The following is a 23,519-nucleotide window of genomic DNA, read 5'->3' as shown; positions in this document are numbered from 1 at the left end:
TAAATACAACATTTTTATATTGAAAACATTGAGAATATATTAAGAATGGAGTGATTTTTGTAACACTGATATCTCGATTGATGTTCTGTGTACAGTGACAGTTGTCCAGCGTTGACCCTTTTAGGGCCGGCGGGATTCGGCCCCCTGACATACATACAGACTCACTAATTTTAGATGTGTTCACTACACGCTAGACGGAGAGAATGGATTATAGTATTTATAGAGCTGGTACTTGATGGTTATTGGACTATTCCGAATGACAATGCATTTTATTTATTAGTTTCAGAGAAAAGTTTATTTTGGTTAACTGTTTCACTCTTAGTTATTTTCTATTACGATAACGTTAATTCCCGTAACTTCGTTAGCAAGGACTTACGTATTAATTTCATAGAAATATTAATTTATACTTAATATATAAAGAAATGGCATATAATTTCATAGAAAACATACGTAAGTAACGGAAATATGGAATATTCTATAATCTTTACGTAATTCTGATGTCCTATATATGTATATTTAATGGGGATTTTATATAGTATTACGTAATTAATAGACTTACACCTTACAAATATTTACGGATAATAATTAAAATTATTCTTGAAAGCTTCATATTAGATAACGATTGTGGTTGCAAATCTACGCTCATTAAGTATAAACGTAAGTTATTGAATCAGAAACGGGGAACGCTTAGTGTGTAGTGTGACGGTACAAACGTGTGGTAGGCGTCCTGACTATATTCGTAAACTTTCATCTATAATTTTGTGAACTGTGTTTCTACCTGAAAATAAATCAGCTTTAATATATTCTGTTGTAGTAACTTAAGTAATATCCTAAATTATTTTTTTGTTACATCAAATTGTTTATAAATTTTATGCTCATTTCAATGACAGTAACAGCTCAGTGGCATTAATTTTTAACGACGTAATTATGTTTAACCAAGACCAACACGTCATGTGAGTCAATGAACTTTGTATTTTTTTTCGTGTAATCAAAATGAAAGATAATTTTGCCAACGTAATAATATAATCTATTCATTTTAGACATAATGACATTGCTGCCAACATGACAAGGGCATATAAAGTGTTCGTACAAATAACCTTTTAAATACAAGAAGTACTTCTTGTATAAAAAACAATACCCGTGTATATAATAAGGAAAACTACACACCACGTACTCTCCAGGTGGTAATGAGTTGATTGTGTTGATATTCTCATCGCATATCACAGACCGTTAAACCTATACCCTACTTAAGAGTGGTATAGTAGTACATTGTACTACTGATTCTAGTATTGTATTCAACGTGTATTAAAAATAATTCATTACAATGTAATACATATAATTTAATTGTCATATTTTATTCAAAATGTCCGACTTGATATTAAAATGTGTATTTTTGAAAGTTTAAATGGAAGTAATATATCGAATTACATAACATAAGCAACGTTCTGAAATTATTTTTTTTTCTAAATCAATCAATTATTATGATTTTATGGAACACTAAAACCTTTTTTTTAATGACACCGGTCACGTAATTCGTATTACGTAATACATAAAAACCTATCGAGTGTTTATCGCTTGATGTAATTAAAATTATTCCAATTTCACGATAGAACATCGTATTTCGCATTTATAATGTGAGTGAGGTTATTTGTAATTGAAATTTTATATATACTTATGTAACGTTTTTTATTTGTCACTTTCAAAACCAGTTCGATAATTCAAAGCTAAGATTAATTTTAATTGAGTTGCGTATATAATTAACTTTCGACGATATAAAAAAAAATAACATAGCTATAAATTAAAGATTCATTTCAATCTCATAAAATGAAAGAGAGATCATGTTTATTAAACAGAAATCTGAAATAACTTTCAATAAACATTAAAGAATGAATTCTGTTTAAATATAAGAAGGTATGAAACTAAAAAAAAACATTGGTACTCACGTACAAAAAGATTGGTATCATTCTAGAATATTTATTTAGTGACATTTTCACGTGTGTAGTTTAAACCTTCAAATTTATTTTAAAATATAAAATAGTGTTTTAAAATAAATTATTTGTGTACTATTAACATCAGATCATATTTTTTATTTACCAGGCTTATATTACTTTTTTTTTGTGTATGTGTTAAATAGAAGCCAAAAAAAAGTTCTGTATTTTCACACGACCTTGAATAGCTTTATATGATCCTTTAAATTTTTTTTGTGTGGACATGTTATAAAATTGTCTTACATTAAAAAAAGCCATCAGCCCTTAGAATCCAAAAGGTCTGGTGAAAGAGATTGCTATATATTACAATATGACGTATAATGTGGACGTGATAAGAACTTGCGTGGGCGTGTGTTATGTTGGCTAAAAAAATTAGGGTTACCGCATAACTCAATTTAAATGTAATAAAAGAAAAGAAAAATAGATCTTCTAGAATAAAACTATTTTATTCTTTATGAACACAATATTTTTTTTAAATTATGGTCACACATCATAAAATATAGAATAGTCTTGTCAGCAACCTTATTCCGCATTGGTAATTATAAAAGAAGGTCACATACCGACAGTTATGATGAGCGTAAATACGAATGGACACTTACCAAACAGCAAGTTATGTCTTTAAATAGTAAAATACATAATTTTAATTATATAATATATAAGACTATTAAATATTAAGTTATATTAATAAACCTTATTTTACAATAAAAACAATTTTCTTTCCTTCTAATAGGAAGCGGTTTATGACAGGTGCTGTTTCAATGTTCACTTTTCAGAAAAGTCAAATCGCCCGTATCCAGTTAGTAAAGTTACAAAATAATAAAAAGGTCATTTGACAATTCAATGACAGTATCTTTGCGAATATTGCGAAAGAATATTTTGTTCAGAAATTCAAATGTCTTCAGTTAAGAAGGCGTAATAGTGTAGAATAAATAATTCGTCGTACTTAATAAAATTAATTATAAATTTAGCTTAGCTTAGTTAAGTTTAATTTTGTCCATCCATTCGAGTTCTACGAAATTCTGAGACCTTATTAAAGTGACTTTCTGTAAAATTTAGACGACCCCTGTTTTTGGTAACTTTAACTCTTATCTTCTTGATGTATTGCAATCTTCATCTTATAAAGTGCGTTTTATTATATTAGCATAGAATATAATACATATTACCAAATTTACATTAAAACAATTGTCCGTTATCTTCAATCATGTGGCATTTTCTACGAAATGTAACCGATGTACATGTACAAAGTAGCCACATGAATAGGTATTGTCCTTTGTATAGTAATGGCATCCCTGACTGTTTGTTAATTCGTCGTTTCACTTGTCTAAATTGATGCCCACGCGCCGACTCACCCGCCGCGGCCACTCCAAATTATTGAGACGTCAAATTGAATAATTAATTTATATGATTTTTGGATTTCACGGTATTACTAACTATAGTACTATAAATGAGTTACCACACTCCAGTACAGTTTGATGAACAAAATTATTTTTTCATAAAAAAATCAAATATTAATAAAATATAGTCAGAACGAATTTCGGTTATGACAATTTGAATTATATTTATAATTTAAATTATTGTTATTACGCTCTACCGCGTATTAACAATAATATGAGATCATACTATATTACACAGATAAAAAAAAAACAGAAGATGGTCATAGAGTTTTTGTATACAGATTATAAAAGATGTTATTTTTTTATTATGGTAGCGGAAGTGGGCTTCGGATCTAGCGGTTAATGACGCATGAACAGGAACAGCCAATGGACCGTGGGAATTATGGGGATACAAGTTTTTTAAACACTCTCATTATTATCATTCCGAATACAAATTGATTTTATGGTATTCTATTTTAAATAAACAAACAAATGTTCCTATTTCGTTTCTCTCTATTTTGAATCATATCGAAAAATAATTTTATATCGATTTCGCTTAATCGATATTAATGGTTCGATATTCATTTAAGAGTTTACAATATTAGATCTGAAGAAATGAAAATGGTTACAACAACTCTATGCGAATAATCAATTGTATAAATATTTTCTATCTTTCGAATTTTATTATTTTTAATGAAATTCTTCATATTGTTAACGCTACCTGTAGGTAGATATAAGTTTAACGATGTTTTATAGTGTGGATTATTCTACGTCTGATCTAGGAACTGATATAAAACTTGCTATAAGTATACAAGATTTATAATGATTTCCCTTGCAAAGAAGGAAAGTGTTGGTAATGTTGTCCCAAAGAAATGGTATGCAACATCTCGTTAATCCATGTATAGTATAGGACTGAACATACTTCATATACTTACAACTACCACATTTGAAAGTAAGTTGATTAATATTCGTACATGTTCACGATTTCTCTGTGACGTACTTAGCAAGGGCCGCCCTTTTCGGTATACTGTTGAATAACGATTTGAATTATCACTAAAGAAGTCCTATGTTAAAGAATTTATACCTAGAATATGATGCCATGAAAGATGGAACTATGGATGTATGCCAGGAGACTGTATAAGTAGTAACAAAATAAGTCCTGTTGTTTCTAATTCAAGAAGTCTGAACTAAGATATAACATTCGTCTCCTCTAATAACTGCAGAACTATTAATTAGTTGTCATCATAAAAAATAACATAACATCCTGTAACATCGCCCCCATTAAATGCGGGGTAGATAAATGTCCCTGATAGCAGTCATTTGTATGAAGATTCAACTAAACAAAGCTATTTCTGAATCTGATAAAATCGACAGTGAGAAACACATATTTGTTTGCTGTATTGTATCCCATTGTAAGATCAGAAGTCTCATTGTTACTTTGTATCGTGAGAATTATGTTGTGCAATTCGAGAACAGACCCGGGAAGCGTTCTAGTTTTTTAAATCCATCTCCATACTTTGTAATTAATAAAGCAAATATCAAGGCGCGAACGACGAGAGCTTTCATTGGTGCTCGATGATTTATTAACTCACATCGACGTAAAGCGTTGTTCTATCAGCTGTGGTTTAGACGGTACAGAAAATGTTTATTATCATTAGCAGGAAAACGGCTTCAAAGATCCATTTGAATTATTTTATTGTCTTTATGGAGTTTTAATGTTATGTTTACATTGCAGAGCCGCCGCGAGTGACGGCTGCGGTTGGGCCACGAGGCAAGCGAGTGCAGACACCGCAGCCCGTACGCTCGCCGCCCGCACCGCTACCCGCCCCGTTACCCGCTCCGCTTACCGCTGCGATACCACCTCAACCGCGGGAACAATCCGCCGCATTAGCACACGCTGCTAAAGGCGTTGAAGCGTTGGGTGTACTTGTGCAATATTTGGTTTTTAGGGTAAGTTCACACAAAAACAATTAACAATTTGTAAATAATTAAATATTATTTCTCTGTACTTTAGTGAATTGACGATTTAATTTGTATAAATCAGCATCATAGTTTTTGTGGCCTGACTTTGATGCTATATTTGGGTATTTGCCGCTTCCTAATAAAGTTTCTGATAGACATTTAATATGTAACACGTACAGATAAAATCATATAATTTCCACCCACCAATAACATCCAAATTTATGGAATATATATGCTATCGAAAACTAAAAAGTTTTATTAAGGTATTTGTCATTTTATCAGCGGTTGTCGAGATTATTGTAATGAAACATTAATGTTATATTAAAGTATGTTTCCTCATTCCAGTTGGATGCTCTGAATGGTGGGTCATGGCAGCAGGAGGCGGAGCGGTGGCGGTCGATGGCTGCAGCAGAGCGCAGCGCCGCGGCCAGGGCCGACAGAGACAGACAGCAGCGAGCACAGAAGGACCTAGACACCAGTATGTACAACAAAATATTACGTTTGACTTCCACTCCAGATTTGATTTTGATTTGATTTGATCAGATGATGCAAAAAATATGCCAAAAAAATTACAGTGATTCATAGTCCTTTTTGCCAGAAAGAACCTGTCTTCGTAGAACACGAATTATTTTTGCTGTCTATTGCATGTTGTAGTCATGGCATAATTCAACTGTACAATTAAATATCAATTATGATAGTCAAATCGTCCAATCAATAAGGTCTGTAACTTTTTACGATTTGGCTACAACTATTGGTCCTAGTGGCTTGGAAATCAGTACCAGAGAGAGTGGGTGGTTCATCTTGGACCTATCCTAGACATGCGGGCATAATTCACCCATGGTTATTAAGTACTTATAGTTCCTACTGTTAAAAATTTTATATTATTATCAGTAGTCATCTTTTAATGAAATACTCGCTGAACTAAAGCTATTTATAATAATCTTGATAACATAAAAAATACAACTCTTTCTATTCATTACACAGACAATCATTAGCCAACATCATATTTTCGTAATAAATGCGAGTATATGCAAAAAAATATTAATTTTTACGCAATTCGTTGATAAGCGGTAATTGGTAATCGTGCTGCAATTGGAATCGTGTTTTACTTTGAGTTCTCAGCTCATTTGATATGTACTATTTCTATCTTATCAGTCGCAGAATGCTTGACCAAGATCTCAGAGCTGGAGATGGAAGTGTCGTCAAAGGAAGAAGCTAACTCGCGACTCCAGGCCGCTCACTTTGAAGAGGTGTCGGCTCTGGCGAAAGATGTTAAGGGGTTAAAGGTATTACTGAAGGCAAAATTAAAAAAATATATATAATCAAATCGTTTAAGTTATATAAATAATATATTTTCTATTACAGGATACAATAGATACGCTTAAACAAGAAGTAGCTGAGAGCAGATCTCGGCTGCATTCACACAGTGAGATCGAGCGAACTCTCCGTGCACAATTGGAAGCGGCGCGGTCTGAGGTGGAACGTGCTAAATCACGTGCCTCGGACAAGTCGGCCAACAGGTCGAACGACTCGTCGCGCGACAAGTCCACCAACAAGTCGTACAACACGTGCGACGCGGCCTGCGACCCGGTGTACAGCGAGGTCGAGGAGTACGACATGGGACTGAGATCCAAAGAGGAACTTAGCTCGGATGCCACTGAACTGGCAGCTGAGGTCGGTTTGGTCATTGAGACATTTCATTATTAATAAGAGACATGTATAAGTTGACATCAATCACGAGTTAAAACAATTTTAAGTTAAGTTAATTCATCAACGCAATCAAGATTCGAACATGCGACCTATGGCACATACGTTCTAGTTGTTTTACCAAATAAGCTGTTCTATGTATAGTAGTCGTCATAGCGGTTATTAGCATGAACAGTTAATATATAAGATATCGGTTAATTCCAGGTGCTATCATTGCGGGCGGTGATAGAATTAAAGAACGCTGAGTTATCGTCCCTACGTGACGCGAGATCCGAGCTGCCGGCGGAGAGGCAGCGGAGGATTGCGGCCGAGAGGGAGGCATGTTCAGCGAGACACGCGGCGGAGGAGCTCAGGGAGAGAGCGGCCGCGAGACAGAGGGAGGCCGACAGGCTGAGAGACGAGAACAGGAGGCTGGGAGAGATAGCCGCCAGGGACAGGGACCGCGCCAACAGACTCGCCGCGCTCAACGAGGAACTCAGATACAAACTGAGGCAGAAGTCGCAGGTTAGTTCATTTGTATCATTATACCCAATAACATAGAAAACGCTAATTATGATGGACTGATCTTTATATAACGTTCATCGCCAGGTGGTATCGCTGTTAGCCGGTGGCGGCTACATTGAGCGTACTCCGATGCGCACGCGCACTTCCTCAGGTGACTCCGGGCGGTCTGCGTCCCCCGGGCCGGAGACTCCGCCCTCCCCCGCATCCTCCCCCGCCCCGGACTCGCCCCCGCTCCCCGCAGTCAAGGGGGTCGTAGAGAAACACGACTCGGTCAGCTGGGTGCTGGAAATAGAAGAGACTCCAGAGGAAATGGCCTCAAGGTTCGTTTGCACAACATTTATTCAGTTCTTAAAGGAATACAGTTAATTGTTCGTTACAGAGCGTATTAGTCATGAACCGCCTCGTTTATCATGTGCCGTGGCATTGGTTTTAAACTTCAAAGGATTTTTCGACCGATTATCTTCTGTTAAGAATGTTTCGGTTCCTTGTATTTGTATAAGAATCAGTTAGCGTTGTTGCTCATGATTTAATTCTAGTTTTTAATTTTTTGTCTTTTGCGAACGTTATAATACAATAACAACAGAAGATATGAAGATTGTAAATATGAAAGTTAAAATGATTCATCATTTCCATGAAAATTTTTTTTTGCTGAACTGAAACTATTTAATTACAGCTTCTTATCCAATAAGTTAGATTGATTTATAAATAATTTCCTCACCAGACTAGCTCGGAGATCGTCGTTCCGCGCGGGGGCTTCCCCCAGCGGTGTGAAGCGCCGCGGCGGTGGGTCCCCCGGCAGCTCCCCCGCGCCCGCCTCCCCCGCCCCCAACGCCTCCAAACTCTTCAGACCCGGCGATCTGGACTTCCCCCCACAACCACCCCCACTCAAAGAATCCGCCGGTGAGGCCATCTATATATACGACGATCGCCAGTACTGATTCAAAACTTTACCCCGAAATGGGGAAATTTTTACCCCAATGTATCAATCTTGCCGGAATTACGATAATTCATGCGGTACGGGACCGTTACGGACTTGATCGTGTCGTATGAGACACGCTGTATGAGACACACGCATTTCGTTTATCGATATATACTATGACCATATATATGTAACTGGATATTATTTTTTACCGATTATTTATGAGCTTATAATAATTTTACGTAGTTTTAGTGTACACGTGTTCGCTCTTCCTGAACGGAATCAGCTTGTGGTGATATCGATATGTTTTAGTTCGCCAATATAATATTACATGTACTAGATATTTTATAGTTATAAATTATTGATATATATTACATACTGTTCGATCCGCGTGGTGAGCTCACCACGAGTTTATCGTCGGCCTGCATAGATGGCGTTACTAGTTTTTCATGCAGAAAACTTCGTCGATACTATCGTGTGAGCAGTTTGACAGCACACTGGTGGTGAGCTCACTGCTCACGACTTACTTCGGTATGAGTGAGGAGGCGTGGAACCGGATGAGGTTTTATTCTATACTCGTACTATAAGAACTGCTTTCAAAATCTGGCCTCAAATTATATATTACTGTCGGCTGCATTTTGATGGAACCCATCGTACCTGTTCGTTGTATCAGTAACGTCTAAACTTTAAATCTGTCACATAACGAAACTCATTTATTTCCCTTTCGCCGTCTCTTATTGTCTCTATCTTCTCTTATCTCTTCTCATCTCATTCACTCGGTTACTGATGCAACGTTTTGTTTCAACCTACGTACTAAGTGAATTGATTAATCGCAATAATATGCCTTCATTTATTTTAGATATATTAAGTTATATGAATGTATTCGTATTGTTTCGTGTTTATTACATTTATAACTTAATTATAGTTTACGGTTGTTGGAATTGTTTTTTTCTTTTTTTTTTTAATTATCTTTATGTACAAATAACATTGAAAAAATAATAATTATCGTAGTTAATAAGTGAAGCCAGTCGTTTTGATACCGGACCGTCTTGTTGCTTTAGAAGCGTTCATCTGTGTATCGCTGTGTTAAGTAATTTAGTTTAACTACAAAATATATTAAAGGATTTAAAACCAAAGAGTCTCATTGTACTAAACTCTTTGTCTCTTAGTTCACCTGATGTAGCATGTGTATTATGTCAGGCGGTCATTATTATTTTTTATTTATTTTTTAAGCTAACAATATAAATAATACCATTCCAAAATTAAGAATTGTAAGCTAAATAAATAAATGATTAGGAGATTATATATTAATGCAGAAATTTAAAAAGTACGTCGGAATAGTTTATATGGTTTTATTTAACCGCTTCCCCTGTCCCGTGCTCTGTGTAACAGTGATGATATGTAAATATGAGGAAATATCATTACATATAAAAAGCTATAATGGTTATACGAATGAGTAAATTGAAGCTTCAAAAGTAATAGAGCATTGACATTATTCTTATAATTGGAGCTGATTGGCCTAACTACTATGTCCTGTGCCGACTCCAGCCATCACATAACTACAAGAATACAACACGGTAAGTATTGTAGTACGGAATAAAGAATCAAGAACTCATTAAATAATAAATTATTAAATATTTTATAACTATATACACAATTTTATTTGATGAAGTTAATATTAATTATTATTGACTAAGAAAAAATGTAAGCAGTAATTAATAATATAAAAAATAACTTTGAATTATAATGTAAGTAAATAAAAATTATATGATTACTTATTTATTTAATGATATTTTTTAGTTTATATATATATGGCAACATTTTTAATTCCGTCATTGTTATGACATAAAGTAGTTAAGGTTAGCTGCCAAATATGTATTAAAAGGTGTTGCATAAGAAACAAATTCTTTAATAGTATTATATTTTATTAAATAATAAAAATAAATTTCCTCCGTCCTATATAAACATGTTTCATCGGGTATTTAAGTGAAATTAAGTGTCCTTAAAATTCATTTGCGTTTTTTCGTTTAGTATGTGAATTTTATTTCCAATATACTACGAGATAAAAAAACATTGATATAATTTACACATTATTTGCGTAGAATATATACATGAACCATTATTAACATACAAAATACAAAGCTGTAGGTTTGTGACAGTAATTAAATAAATGTGAAGTGGTCAGAAAGTAAGCTGTAAGCTTTGAATAAACGAATGAATTTAATCGATTAACTAGAAGCAATAGCTTATAAAAATCGATTAACTATAGTTTCATTATATTTTTATTACAATGAAATGAAAAAGTTTTCAAAAATTTTATATGTCAAAGGAAAAGAAACTCGCAGGGTCATTATGGTTAAAAAATATAATTTTACCATCCTACATAAAGGTCCGTGGTCCCTGTCATCTTGTTTTCTGTACAATATTTATTATTATAATAAAACAGTGGGAACTGTTGTGTGTACATTAAATAAATTTACCAAATTTTATGGCGACGGAAATTATATGTGTTATGTAACTCAAAAGAAACATTCGGTTATACCTCTTCTGTCCCGCTGTTCACGTTATTCTTCGTAATTAAATATACATGTTTGTTTTCATTTCATGCATAGCGTTTACAGTTTATAACTTGTAATTCTACACATTATAGTACCCTGCAACGCGATTGACCCGGCACCTGAACGGTGAAATCATGGAACACTGAGAAGTTTCGTCTCTATTAACATAGGTTATTGAATGAGGAACGGGGAAAAGTACGTAAATTGTGTAATAATTCAAATATGTGGTTAGAAATTAGATCTTCTTTAATCCTCCTGTTATTTTAAGATTGGTAATCCTAACGAATTTTTCTTTTTCGTTATATATGATAAAAATCAGTTAAAAACAAAAGATTTTACTTTAAATCTTTCGTTTTTAAGTCACATATATCGTATTTATCCCTAGAAATTTATATTAATGTACATAATCCTTTGTTCCTTGTATCTAAATACATATATACTTATTACGTGTATAGATACAAACAACTAAGTAAACAATAACAAAACACCCCCAGGCTGACTAACTACATGTCTATGCTGGCATGAACTCTATGAAGTTATTAGATCGTTTATAGTTTGGATACTCGTGCATTCACTGACTGAGGGATGAATCGGTGGTGTGTATTGGGAAATGCACGAGATATTTTTTATTTTTCCTAAAAAACGATTGCCTACAACGATTTTGACGATCTGAATATGGAAAGATAAAAAAGAATTTGTGTTATAAAACCCTAAATATATAAAACCTAGCCGGTGAGTAGTAAAATTAATTACAAATGGACAAAGTTGCGGCCAACAGGTTGATATAGAAGCTATTTCCGATCTTTGAAGTCACGACTAAGAAGCCGGAAGGAGGGTTTTAATTACTTTTCTGCTCGTAATAAGCACGGTTTTTAGTAAAATAATATAAAAATTATAAATTTTAAGTCTTCTATTATGAAAAATAATATACCAGAATATCTTGGAATTATCTCTTTAAATCTTATTTTATTTTGCATCTGTATGGTCAGCACAGGTTTGCATTATCACACAACCTACGAAACGGTTCTCGTTCTTATTCAATACTATAAATTTGGGAAGATTTATGAATACTGTTAACTCTCCGTGTATTGTGTGTCGATGCAAGACGTGGAGTAAGCGTAATTGGTCTTTTACGTGTCATGATCAATATATGATAACGCTAACATTATGATTTTAAAAGATATTTAACTGTAATGTGTTAAGTAAATAAAAAGATTTGAAAAAATCGGACAGATTTTAATAAGTTTAGTAGCTTAATTTCTAAGACAATTGCTGACAATTACTATATGACCTCATGAAATATTGCGATTTCATAGCAATGACAAGAAACAATGATTTTTGTAAGCATACTGTATTAAGCAATGTGTCTTCTTGAATATAAAAAAATTGTTAATATATAATAAACGCGAATCAAGTCGCAGGTATCAGCTAGTTCATTATATGAACTCAAAATCTAGATTCAGCGAGAATAAAATCCATTCTTAAACATCATCTCGTAAATAATTTGCTTCGTATAAAAAATGAAATTAAGTGCAAAGTTTTACACTTAACAGAAGTTTTACTAACTTTTTTATATTTCTCTTGGAAATACCTAATTGAACATTTTCATATTGTATTGTATGTTAGAGATTGTATTAAAATATTTTAAAATTGTGTCTCGACTTCTATTAATATATGAAGACAAACCTGTAAAGTTATATACACGAACATGTGCTCAGTTTATGAAGGGTACCTATAGTCAAAGAGTGTGTTTGAGGAAAACTGAAATAGTATTCTAACATTACAATAATAAGTTTTAAATAGTTTAAAAACTTTTAATAATGATAGTATTGCCTGTTAAGTAAGTCTTCCCGAGTATATTCATACAAATTTTATTCTTTTAATAAACGCTGCGAACCGATAACCTACCACGTGTTTGTAACAAACGAAATACATGTAGGTCGTAGTTTAAATTCCGAAACCAACGTTCGCTCTATGAATATGCAAGTATGAAATTAGAAACCGATTACCTATAGTTTGAAGTTATGAACTTTTGATAAGGATTTAAACGCTGCAGTCTGAATATTATTTTATAATTCCGATCACTCTCACTAATATTATGAAATAGATTACACACTAATCAATCCAATGCATACGTTATTAGTAATCAATTATTTTATCACAATATTATGCATATTTTTAAATGAATTTATTGTTATTTTTGTCATGTTAATATAAATATTAAAATTATTATCGTTGCTTTAATTAAGTATTACAAAAATATTATATTTCTACAGCGATTTGTTAAATATCAAGTCGAGATCTTAGACAGACGTTTTGACATAAGTTCAATAACATAATAAAATATTAAATTTAATTAATGAGTTAAAAAAATTGTAATGATTTTTAAAATATAACCGGTTTTAATAGAAAGTCAAGGCCGAAAGGGAATGTAAGGAAACTTATTTTTTTTTACTATTTTTCCTGCAATTTAAATGATTTAAAAAAACCTGAGGTAAATTTAAATAATTTATTATAAATATATTATTAAGCGCACTGACTACTAAACTAAATTCACATCTTTCTTTCACAAGAACCTTAAAAGAGTTATTAGTAACTAATAAAGCATAGGAAGACACTGCAAATATGTCATATCTCAATCTGTAAGTAGGTATTTTTAAAACTATTATTGGACAAAATAAATAATGCATTTAAAAATACTAACCGGTTGAAATACTACACAACGAGTGAATTTTCTTCAAAATCAATAAAATTTTTCCAGACAAATTTAAAAATTTGAATAAAAACTTTATCTTTGCAAAATGTTTGGGAAGTAGGTAGTACATATAATCAGGATGGATTGTATACTTCTTCGAAATTCTTCTTCCTTTCGCAACTTAAGAGAATATGAAGAACAAAAAGAGTCTAATATACATTAGTGCGACATTGTAAAAATAAAATCAAAACACGAGAATCACAATTCTCTATTCACATCATAAACAAATTTAAAATTCGACGAATGCCTTATTTGTATGACTTTAACGACGCTATAAATATTTAGCGGTGTCTGTCGTGTAGCATTCAGCCATTCGTCCAAGGCAGTGGAGCTTCCATATATATTTAAAAAATAAAAAATATTAAACAACAACCTCACTTCAATCTGTTTACAAGTTAAATTATATGACGTAATAAATTTTATATGAGATTTGAAATTAGGAGAATAAAGTTGTTAGTTTTTTTTTGTTGAATCATACAAAAAGGTACACGGTTATATATGGACTAATGGATCAGGACTACTTCCGACCCTTCAGTCTTGATTTCTTTGTTGTAAATTTGCACTTATAGATTTACTTACATGTATCATAAATAGTAATAAAGCTAATATTTTAAGATAAACGATAAATAATAATTTGAGAACCTGGTAAAATTACTAAATAAAATATAAAGTCCAGATTTGTAGCGGTGAGTAAAAAGTTGTTTAAATCAGAAAGTTATCACAATTAAGAGCGCTCATTAAAAAATAAAATTTTAATTAAACGGTTTCATTGGTATTTCTTTTTGGAACGTTCAGATAAGAGTAAAGTAAATAAGTAAGTAAGCTGAATTGTCACGGATATTCGACGTTCAACATCAAAAACGAACTCTCATTTAGATAGGGGTTTATATAATCCTATATAAATGTATGTTAATCATCACAGTAATGTCAAGGAGACACTAGCCATGGTTCCACGGTAAGGACGCCAGATACCAGCCTCTATATAAACATAACACGCCAAGGAAAAGGAGGATTTGTAACAATAAAGTCAAAATGAGCGCAGGTGCTGTCGGATTTTTTTTATTTTTATTTATTGGTGAGTTATTTCAATATATTGTTTCGTTAATTAGACATGAATGGCGGTAAGGACTTTCCACTTTATAATCAAGACTTTAGTATATGTATTGTCAGAAAAAATATCATATATACACATAAAAGCTGTCAGCTGTAGTTATCTAAAGGTCGCCATCTCTATATTTTCAACCATTTAGAACCTCTTTACTGTATTCTTTGATAAGAGTTTTATTGATTCTGCTTTTTTATCTAGAGAAATTATATACATTATTAAATTATTTAGTCAGTGTATCTCACATAAATTAATTAAATAAATATGAATATAAAAACATACACGTAATATATTTATTTAAAATTTTCTTTTTTATTTTGAAAATATATTTAGTGTTACCAAATTAAAAAAAAAACCTATTAAATGTTTGTAATATCAAAAACAATGTATATATTCCTGTTTTATTTCCTAATATAATCTAAATTGTGCGCACGGAATCAAATGATGTTTCAATTAGTACTAATTGTGAACTGTGCCGACATCGTCACTGGTTTTTTTTTACGTTGTCGCATTTCAGTTAACTAGGTTATCATACATCCAAATTCGTGTTGGTAGATAAAATCAACAAATACGAAATTGTATTCGAAATAGACATTTTTAGATTTTGTTTTCGTATCGTTTGAAATGTAAATATTTTTGAAGAATCGCTTTTCATTATTTCGTGTTTACCTTTCAATTCCAACTGAGAGTTGTGGAATGTATGTGCATTTTTTTTTTGTAACACATTCTGCCAATCTTTGTTTTATGTGTGCGAAGCAAGCTACGTCAGGGGACACAAAATTTAATGTTTTCTATATTATCAAGCTATTTTTGATTACTTTCCTCAATTCTATTCTTTATTTCGTTTAAATATAATATTGCAACACTGAAGTTTCTTATAAACCTGTTTTATGCTCAAAGGACTTCCTTATAAACATCAGTATACCTTCAAAATATACGCATAACTACTCAATTTTAAAGATGAAATTTCTCTGTCATTTTAAGATGACATTCATAATTATATTTTGAAAGGTATCGAAATAAAAAATATGTTCCTTTTACAGCTATTTGTAGCGGAAATAATAAAGAGGCAAAATTACGATATTATCTTGAGTAAGTTTTGAAAGTTATTTTTGTGGTTTTGTTTTTAAAAAATATATACTTCTACTATTATATTAGACGATATAAACTATTTCAATAATTAAGATGATGCAAAATAAATAAAACCGAATAAAATTGGTTTTAGTTCCTTTGAAAATTTTGAAGAATGGCCTATTTATGAGGCAACTAAAATATTATCCACCGCTTGGTACAATTCCACACGGACGACGGTTATCTTCTGTCACGGATTTACAGGTAATATTTAAATTAATGGAGTTGTGTGATTTGTTTACAAAGTGTATGACGAGTAAAGGTCGAGTAGTAATGTCTTATCAGAAATTAGAACATGTATCGCAGCATTAGGAACACTTACCTGTATTTGTTTGACAAAATTAGTCCTATCCCATCCGAGAAAACTCTTTGATAATATTTTCTATTTCGCTAAGAATAATTTACTATGATCATATCATTGGATATCGACTAATTTTATATTAATGAAAGTATTGAGTTTTAAAAGCTTTGAAGTATTCTACAGTTTTTAATTTTTTTTATAATAATTATGTAAATATATATTTAAGGTATCCCAACTGGACCAGCTGTTACGGCAGTAATAAAGACTTATCTCGAACAGGGAGAAAGCAACGTGGCATTACTCAATTGGGACTACTTGGCGTCTAAGCCGATGCCAAGTTTGGCCAGTTCGTATGTAAATTTCGCGGTTCCAAATGCCAGACAGGTTAGTAATATTTTCACTTAATTTGTTATTGTAATATAGTGCGTTAACACCTAATACTATTCTCTTTTATGTATGTATGTATGTATGTCAAAATATATGCAAGTGAAATAAACGAAACTACCATTACACAATTTATTTTTACCTACACCTAGTTTGCTACGTGTATAGTACGTAAAGAAGAGGTAGACTTTGTTTAGTTGACTTTCTTTTTTATGACAAGCTTAACATAAAATATTATATTTTTAAGAAAATAAACCATACTTTTTATACGACGTGAAATCCAATTAACGGTCTCAACTGACGTTTCATTTCTTTGAACGGTTATTGACCTTTGAGTGATAAAAAAAATGTAGTTTTTGAATTCAGAAGGTTTGCAATATATTAATTTGGATGGCAACTTGTGGATTAGTTAGCACAAATTAATTTTCATTACGATCCGTCACTTTAAACGTATCTTTAATATTACAATTATTCTAAATAGGAGGGGAAAAAAAACATTTAGGAATGTTATCTCTGATTCAATATATGTATTTGAATAAGTAAATATACATAATATCTATAAAAGACTCTTCAAGAGCTTCTTTAAAATTCAATTACGACGTTTAAAACCTTCTAAATAGGTTTCATTTGTATGTATAGTTAACTTCCTTTGATTACATCTTCTTTTGTGGTCACCCTGTAATTAAACTTGAAGCAAGAAGCACTTGAAAAGATTCGTTAATATGCAACAAAATGTTTTAATATCATGAAAAAAATATGGCAACATTATTAATTTGTATCTTGTTCGAAATTTGATTACGTAACGACGTGACGTTAGCATTAAAATAATACATAGTAAGCTTGCACTAAGCTTGTATGAACAAGAATTTGCTACAAGCATGAATACATGGGCGTTATGACAATCAATACGATAATACCATCGAATTACGCTAAATTAATTTCCTGTTATTAAAATTAATGAATTAAATATTTTTTTACGAACATTTCAATAATATTGTCCGTATTTTCTATAACTTTTTTATTGTTTGTCATCTCTTTTCCCGTAATAGGTTTACGTGATTTTTTTTTTATAAATTCCCCCAACGACTTTACAATTAACAAAGGTTCTAGCAATACGGTTAAACCGAAGCTTAATTAAAGAACACAGAACGTTCTGACGTTGCCAATTAGTGCCAGTCGAATAGCGGACGTTGTTGTATACTTTACAGCCGTTAATGTTAAGTAACATAAACAAATGTATTTCCGAAAGCTTTCAGTACGTCGCTACGAATGTTTTTGTACAAAATTGAAACAACTATGGTGAATCAAGGGTTATTTTTTTCTTGATTACGTTAAAATTGTTTGATGAGTTAATTGTGTTCCATTTTTAAAATTTTAAAAAGATACAGATTAATATTTATCTTTGTAATAAAAAGATAGCGGTTTTAGTTCTGTGCTCATCTGCTATATTGAAGGTTGAATAGATAATAAGGTTTATTTTATTTTTATATTTTAAAAAATATGGTACTTACCTAAAAGTATTAAAATGCATGTAAAAAAAATGTTTTACAAACCTCACGTGTTCAGTTGTATGTTTTTTCGCGAATATATAATAAAATAATAAATTGAAGTTTGCTTTTATTTACAGCTAGGAGTCCGTTTGGCATCAACTTTCTTAGACCTTTCGGAGGCTGGGATGGACCTCAACAAAACCCACCTGATCGGCCATTCTTTAGGAGCTCATATATTGGGTATAGCTGGCAACCATTTGGCCGCAAAAGGAGTTCAATTGCCGTGGTAAAGTTTAAAATAAAACGTCATAAATCATACATCAATGTAGAATATAAATAAATTCTCATACTTATGTGTAATACATTTAGCCAATGGCGAGGTAAGACTTAAATTAAAATACAAATATTTAAAGCTGCTGAAACTACGATACCTCGTGGTCGATGTCTCCAATTCTGCTCGTGTCGATGTATTTTTCCTTTATATTTTATTTCCATTGTAACTCATGTTGTGATTTTACTTTATTTCTTTTAAAAATTATAATTTTTCTTTAAAATTATAACTTAGGTACATTGGAATATAAAGTTTCATGTTTCATTCAACTAATTTCCAAATTGTACTATATTCATATCATGAATATTGTGTGGCCGTAATGTTGTTTATTATTGTGAGTTATACATTTTGAATAACCTTAAAGGATAACGGGATTGGATCCAGCAGCAGTCGGATTTGAAAATAAGGCCGCTAGATTATATGAGGGATCAGCTCTGTTTGTTGATGTCATCCACACTGATCCAAATAAGTATGGCACTAGTATGCCATCAGGGACTGTTGATTTTTGGCCAAATTTCAAATCTGGATGGCCGATTATTCAACCTGGGTGTGGAAGGAAACCTGCACCCGCTTTATCAAAAGAGGGTAAGTTACAACGACTACGTACTAAAGACCGTTTTTTTTTTTGTATATAAAATGCATTCGCAGTACTCTATGCAAGCCTTTTTCTGGGCTCAGAAATATATATTACACATTAATGATTAATTATATTTATAAAAAAATATTTATACATAATGTCGTCCTATTTTTTCGTTTCTTTTCCTATCTGGAGTAGCTAATAAAGAAATTTTTGCATAGCTTCATGACTACTGAGAAAAGCTTTGAAAGTGAGTTGTTTTATCAAAAAAAAATATCGGTGGATATTTAAAATACATGCAGTGAGAATATAATGCAAAAATAATTAATGAAATTGATTAGAAAACAAACCTTGAACGTGTTTAAACAAAAATATATACAAACGAAATTAATTATAATATATTGGTTGTCACGGATTGTCCTTTGCCTGCTATGATTTGAGTTTTAAAATAACATCTAATACGTTAATTTAATATATACTTAAAAATAAAAAAAAACTTTTTCTTGTAATTTTTTTATACGTAAATATTATGAATACATATATACATCAAAATTGTTGTAAATATTTCAAAAAAAATTTTCATCACATATAAATAATGAATCGTTGAATTTGTTAAAAACATTACACTGATATACATAATAAAATGGAGTTCAGTAAAAAAAAATATATTCTATTTTTGTAAAGATGTCAATTCGTTAATTTGATTACCAAATGCCAGTATTCTTTATGAGTCTGTTAAATAAAAGCTTTTAAATATTTGCACGAAATACCACTTTATACTTTGACAGTGCTTTTAATTATAATTATTTTAAAAATATTCAGGCGTCTTCAATTTAAATACAACGATGGTTAATTTTTTTTAGATTTATGTAATCACAACAGGAGCTGGGAACTGCTGGTGAATGCTATTAAATACCCTGACACTCTTATTGGCTGTCACGCCAAGAACTATAGGATATGGAAAAACTATTCCAAGGATGAAAGGAATGCTTACACTTTAGCTATCGGTATACATAACATAACAGCGTGAGTTACTTAATATAAATTTTAAATATTTTTTCTGAGTTCCATTCTATTAATTGTTTAATTTAAATATTCTTTATGTATGAACAATAATGAATCAAAATATCGTATAAATAATGATGTTTATTTATTATTCAAATCAATTAAATTGATTTCAGACGCGCGGGAAATTATTACTTCATGACAAATTCCGAACCTCCCTACGGAATGGCGGAAGATGGGCTGTGATTACAGAGTTATTAGTCATTATTATTTAAGGGATAATTTATTTCATGATATTATTATTAAATCATTACAATATATTACAGTCTCTTTAATATTATTAACCTTATGTCGGAGAGATCGCTTCGTTTCAATAAATACAAGACGTCAATTTGCTCTGCCAAGAGAACAGAGATCGGTTTATTCATTATTCATAGATATCCATGGATACATTTACATTTTATCTAATTCCATATCTTCTGTACTCCATTTAGCCATTTACTAAATTTCTGTCTGAATGACTCGTCACAATTTGACAAATTAATCATTCTTTGGATTTTCTTGAGGAATTTCGCTGAAATCATTAAAGCACTTAGAGCCAAATAGCTTGGTGCGGATGCCAAATGGATTTTCAATGGCTACTTAAAAGTAAAACCTTAAAAGTATTTCCGTTTTGGCCCCAACCGTTTCAGGTCCATATAATAGTTGCGTTAACCAAATACAGCTTGTAACCTTCCTGGTGATGACAAGAAAATATATTTGTTATGGATGTGCCCACGGACGTAACAAGTCAAATAATATCTAAACCATCCTAAAAGATATAACTGAAAGATTTCTCCTTAGTTAAATCTCTCATGTCATGTGTGTTATTTAAATATGTACCTTTCCCTAAAAAAAAAAATTGTTTTTTGTATAATCCCATTATATTTTAAAGGCACATTCTACATACCTTGTACTGCGTATGGTTGATATACCTATTTTTTAATTATGCTTTAAAATAGTCGACGCGTTACCGAAGTCGTTCGCCACATCTGTTTGACAATTTACGTTTTTAATAATGGCCGACGCAGCCTTTGAATTGGTTGCGCGTGAATTAACAACTGGCTAAATTAAAGCCTTCAAAACTTTTTCGGCGTAGACGGTGAGATGTGCCTAGCTTGTTTCGTTTCCCCTTTCATTCGTAGAGTTTTAAAGGAAATTAGAAGCGATTTAAATAGGTTCTACAAGAGCGGTTAGTTGACGCGGTGGTCAAAGAAAGTAATTAACTTTTTTTTCATCAAAGGTTTTCGCTACCGTACCCTTTAAAGTTTTTTCAATTAAAAGCATCATGATATATGTTTAGATTATTTCTAAGCCCCTCTTGACTTGAATATCTTTTGTCGTTTTTAATTAAATTTCGAGAATATGAAAAGTTTTTTTTTAACGTGAAATATACGAACTAACATTTATACTGAATATTCAAAGTGAAAATACTTTTATAATGAAAGTGAACAAAATTGCTTATACCAAACGTCCCAATTGTACTACATCAATATTTATCCTTGCATTGAAATAAGTCTATTGTTAGCTTCCATATAATTACATATGGAATAGGGTTTTCCTTGGGTAGTCATTTTAATAATTTATCCAAATAGAAGGGGAGAAATGATACTTTAACTTAGCGACGAAGCTAGCCCTTACAATTTACATGTAAAAGTTTATCGATAGCCCTCAAACGGATGTTTATTTGTAAGTTGTATTTGTATTTCTGATTTTTTAGGACACAATTTTCAATAATAAAATGGATATAATGTTTTTTTTCTCATATTCTTTGATTTATGTGTTGTATTAAAAAGTAACAACTCAATAAGAGAGCAGTGAAAATTGTCGCCATAATGAGTTAGCGTGTTGCACGATATATGTTGTATATTTTGGATTGCTAAAATACTTCTAGGGCATGTTGAGATAAGCGGAAAAGTCACGAAAAAAACCCGCATGGGTTAACCTAACTTGAGTGTTAACTATAATTTAAAAAAATATTAGTTTTTATTTGTAATTGTTTTGTTTGTTCCCATTATACAACAATTTTTTTTAAAATTTAATTTAACTATGATTTTTTTAATCCTAGAATATTTTTTTGACGATGCATATTTTTTTGTAGTTGATTGATATTTAAGACTTGACGCCGAATATTAACATTAAGAAAACATAACATTTTTGTTTTAGCTTATCCGTCGGATTAAATTATAGTCACTAAGGTATATTCGATATATATTAAAACTTAAAGCAACGGTCGGTTTGTAAACTTATTGACCAGTTATTCTAATACTTATTTAAATTGGCTCTAGTTTTATTGAACTTCCACTCGTATTGCATTTTATTATTAAAAAGTAAACTTCTCAGTATGCGGCAGGGATGGCTGTCGTTTCTTATTAAAATTGTGATAGAGACGGCTTTAGATCACCTTTAAGGCCAATGAAATTTGAGTTGAATTCTATATAAATACGTAAAACAACTAATGTTATTAAGATCAGATATCGGTATAACGAGTAAATATTCAGGTTCTGCCACGAATTATACGTGATTTCATACAAATGTATTATTTTTTGAGAAAACTGTTTTTTTTATTGTAACAGATTTATAAAGTCGATGGAATGTAGCAATAAACGTTGAATTGAAGCCTTTGTCAGTCTACAAACACAATACAATATTCTATTGTCTACTCGATCAACAAACAGTACTATATATTTATATATATTGTGTTCCACATCCCGTTTTCCAATACCTTACAAGTGAAACAGTAACTGAATATGTTAATATATTTATTATAAAGAAATACGATGTTTTTATTTGAATATTATTATCATTTAAACGGGAATTTCTTTAGAATTTTCTGTAACAAATTTTGTTCGTGGACGATCTCGCTTGTTGATATTTACTTCATGATATAAGACAAAACGTCTATACATCGCTTTCACTCGACGTGTTAAAGTTATGACAGAAAAAATATATGAAAAAAATATTAAGAGGTTTTATGTACGAGGTGATAATTTTAGATTGGAGTACTAAGTCAACCCTGGATGTCGTAACCTCGGGTCGCAGGTCACCGTTCACCGTTCCATAGTCCGCCTACTCAAACTCCTCAAATATTAAAAAGACAGAAAGCACTATTGGTTTATAATTTAGTTCGTCATATTTCGATTATCGGAATAAGCATTGCACTACATAAATAATAATCATGAAAAATAGTAACTTATATTATTGTTTTAACGTAATTTAAATAGTAAATTGAGATTCTAGAGATTAATGAAATTATTGTCGTATTTATGCTATCCTGAAACAACATCAGAACTCTGAAAATTTGATCAGCTTTATCAGTTTGAAAAATTACTTATATCAAACATAAACAAGGTAAGGATCTGAAATAAATTATTGTTCGTGTTGTACAAA

At 31.4% G+C, this 23,519-nt stretch overlaps 2 protein-coding genes across 2 annotated transcripts in view; both read left to right on the top strand.

The window, feature by feature from the left end:
• The window catches only part of LOC116768309 (uncharacterized), a 57,119-nt gene extending 47,323 nt beyond the window's left edge, over positions 1-9,796 (top strand). Inside the window, exons 6-12 of the mRNA XM_061526286.1 lie at positions 5,097-5,311; positions 5,669-5,801; positions 6,479-6,609; positions 6,689-6,997; positions 7,235-7,534; positions 7,619-7,854; positions 8,256-9,796. Coding sequence (XP_061382270.1) covers positions 5,097-5,311; positions 5,669-5,801; positions 6,479-6,609; positions 6,689-6,997; positions 7,235-7,534; positions 7,619-7,854; positions 8,256-8,472 — 1,541 coding nt within the window. The 3' untranslated portion in view covers positions 8,473-9,796. The remainder of the gene's footprint in view (positions 1-5,096; positions 5,312-5,668; positions 5,802-6,478; positions 6,610-6,688; positions 6,998-7,234; positions 7,535-7,618; positions 7,855-8,255) is intronic.
• A 4,874-nt stretch (positions 9,797-14,670) lies between these two features.
• LOC116768480 (phospholipase A1-like) lies at positions 14,671-20,410 on the top strand. Its single transcript, XM_061526004.1, has 8 exons — positions 14,671-14,841; positions 15,915-15,963; positions 16,097-16,206; positions 16,530-16,687; positions 18,315-18,463; positions 18,873-19,093; positions 19,949-20,111; positions 20,267-20,410. Exons 1-8 carry the CDS (start codon positions 14,799-14,801, stop codon positions 20,334-20,336), a joined length of 963 nt encoding a protein of 320 aa, XP_061381988.1. The 5' UTR covers positions 14,671-14,798; the 3' UTR covers positions 20,337-20,410.
• Positions 20,411-23,519: the final 3,109 nt, after the last annotated feature.

The sequence above is a fragment of the Danaus plexippus genome, chromosome 4 (assembly GCF_018135715.1).
Source record: "Danaus plexippus chromosome 4, MEX_DaPlex, whole genome shotgun sequence".
Lineage (NCBI taxonomy): Eukaryota > Metazoa > Arthropoda > Insecta > Lepidoptera > Nymphalidae > Danaus > Danaus plexippus.
The sequence above is the reverse complement of the archived record's forward strand: the minus strand, read 5'-3'. Positions and strand labels throughout refer to the sequence as shown.

Excerpts from the sequence above, each read along its gene's own strand:
- LOC116768480 (XM_061526004.1), top strand. The coding sequence starts at position 14,799 with ATGAGCGCAGGTGCTGTCGGATTTTTTTTATTTTTATTTATTG. Across the intron at positions 16,688-18,314 it reads CGGTTCCAAATGCCAGACAG|CTAGGAGTCCGTTTGGCATC; the intron begins GTTAGTAATATT and ends TTTTATTTACAG. Across the intron at positions 19,094-19,948 it reads ACCCGCTTTATCAAAAGAGG|ATTTATGTAATCACAACAGG; the intron begins GTAAGTTACAAC and ends AATTTTTTTTAG.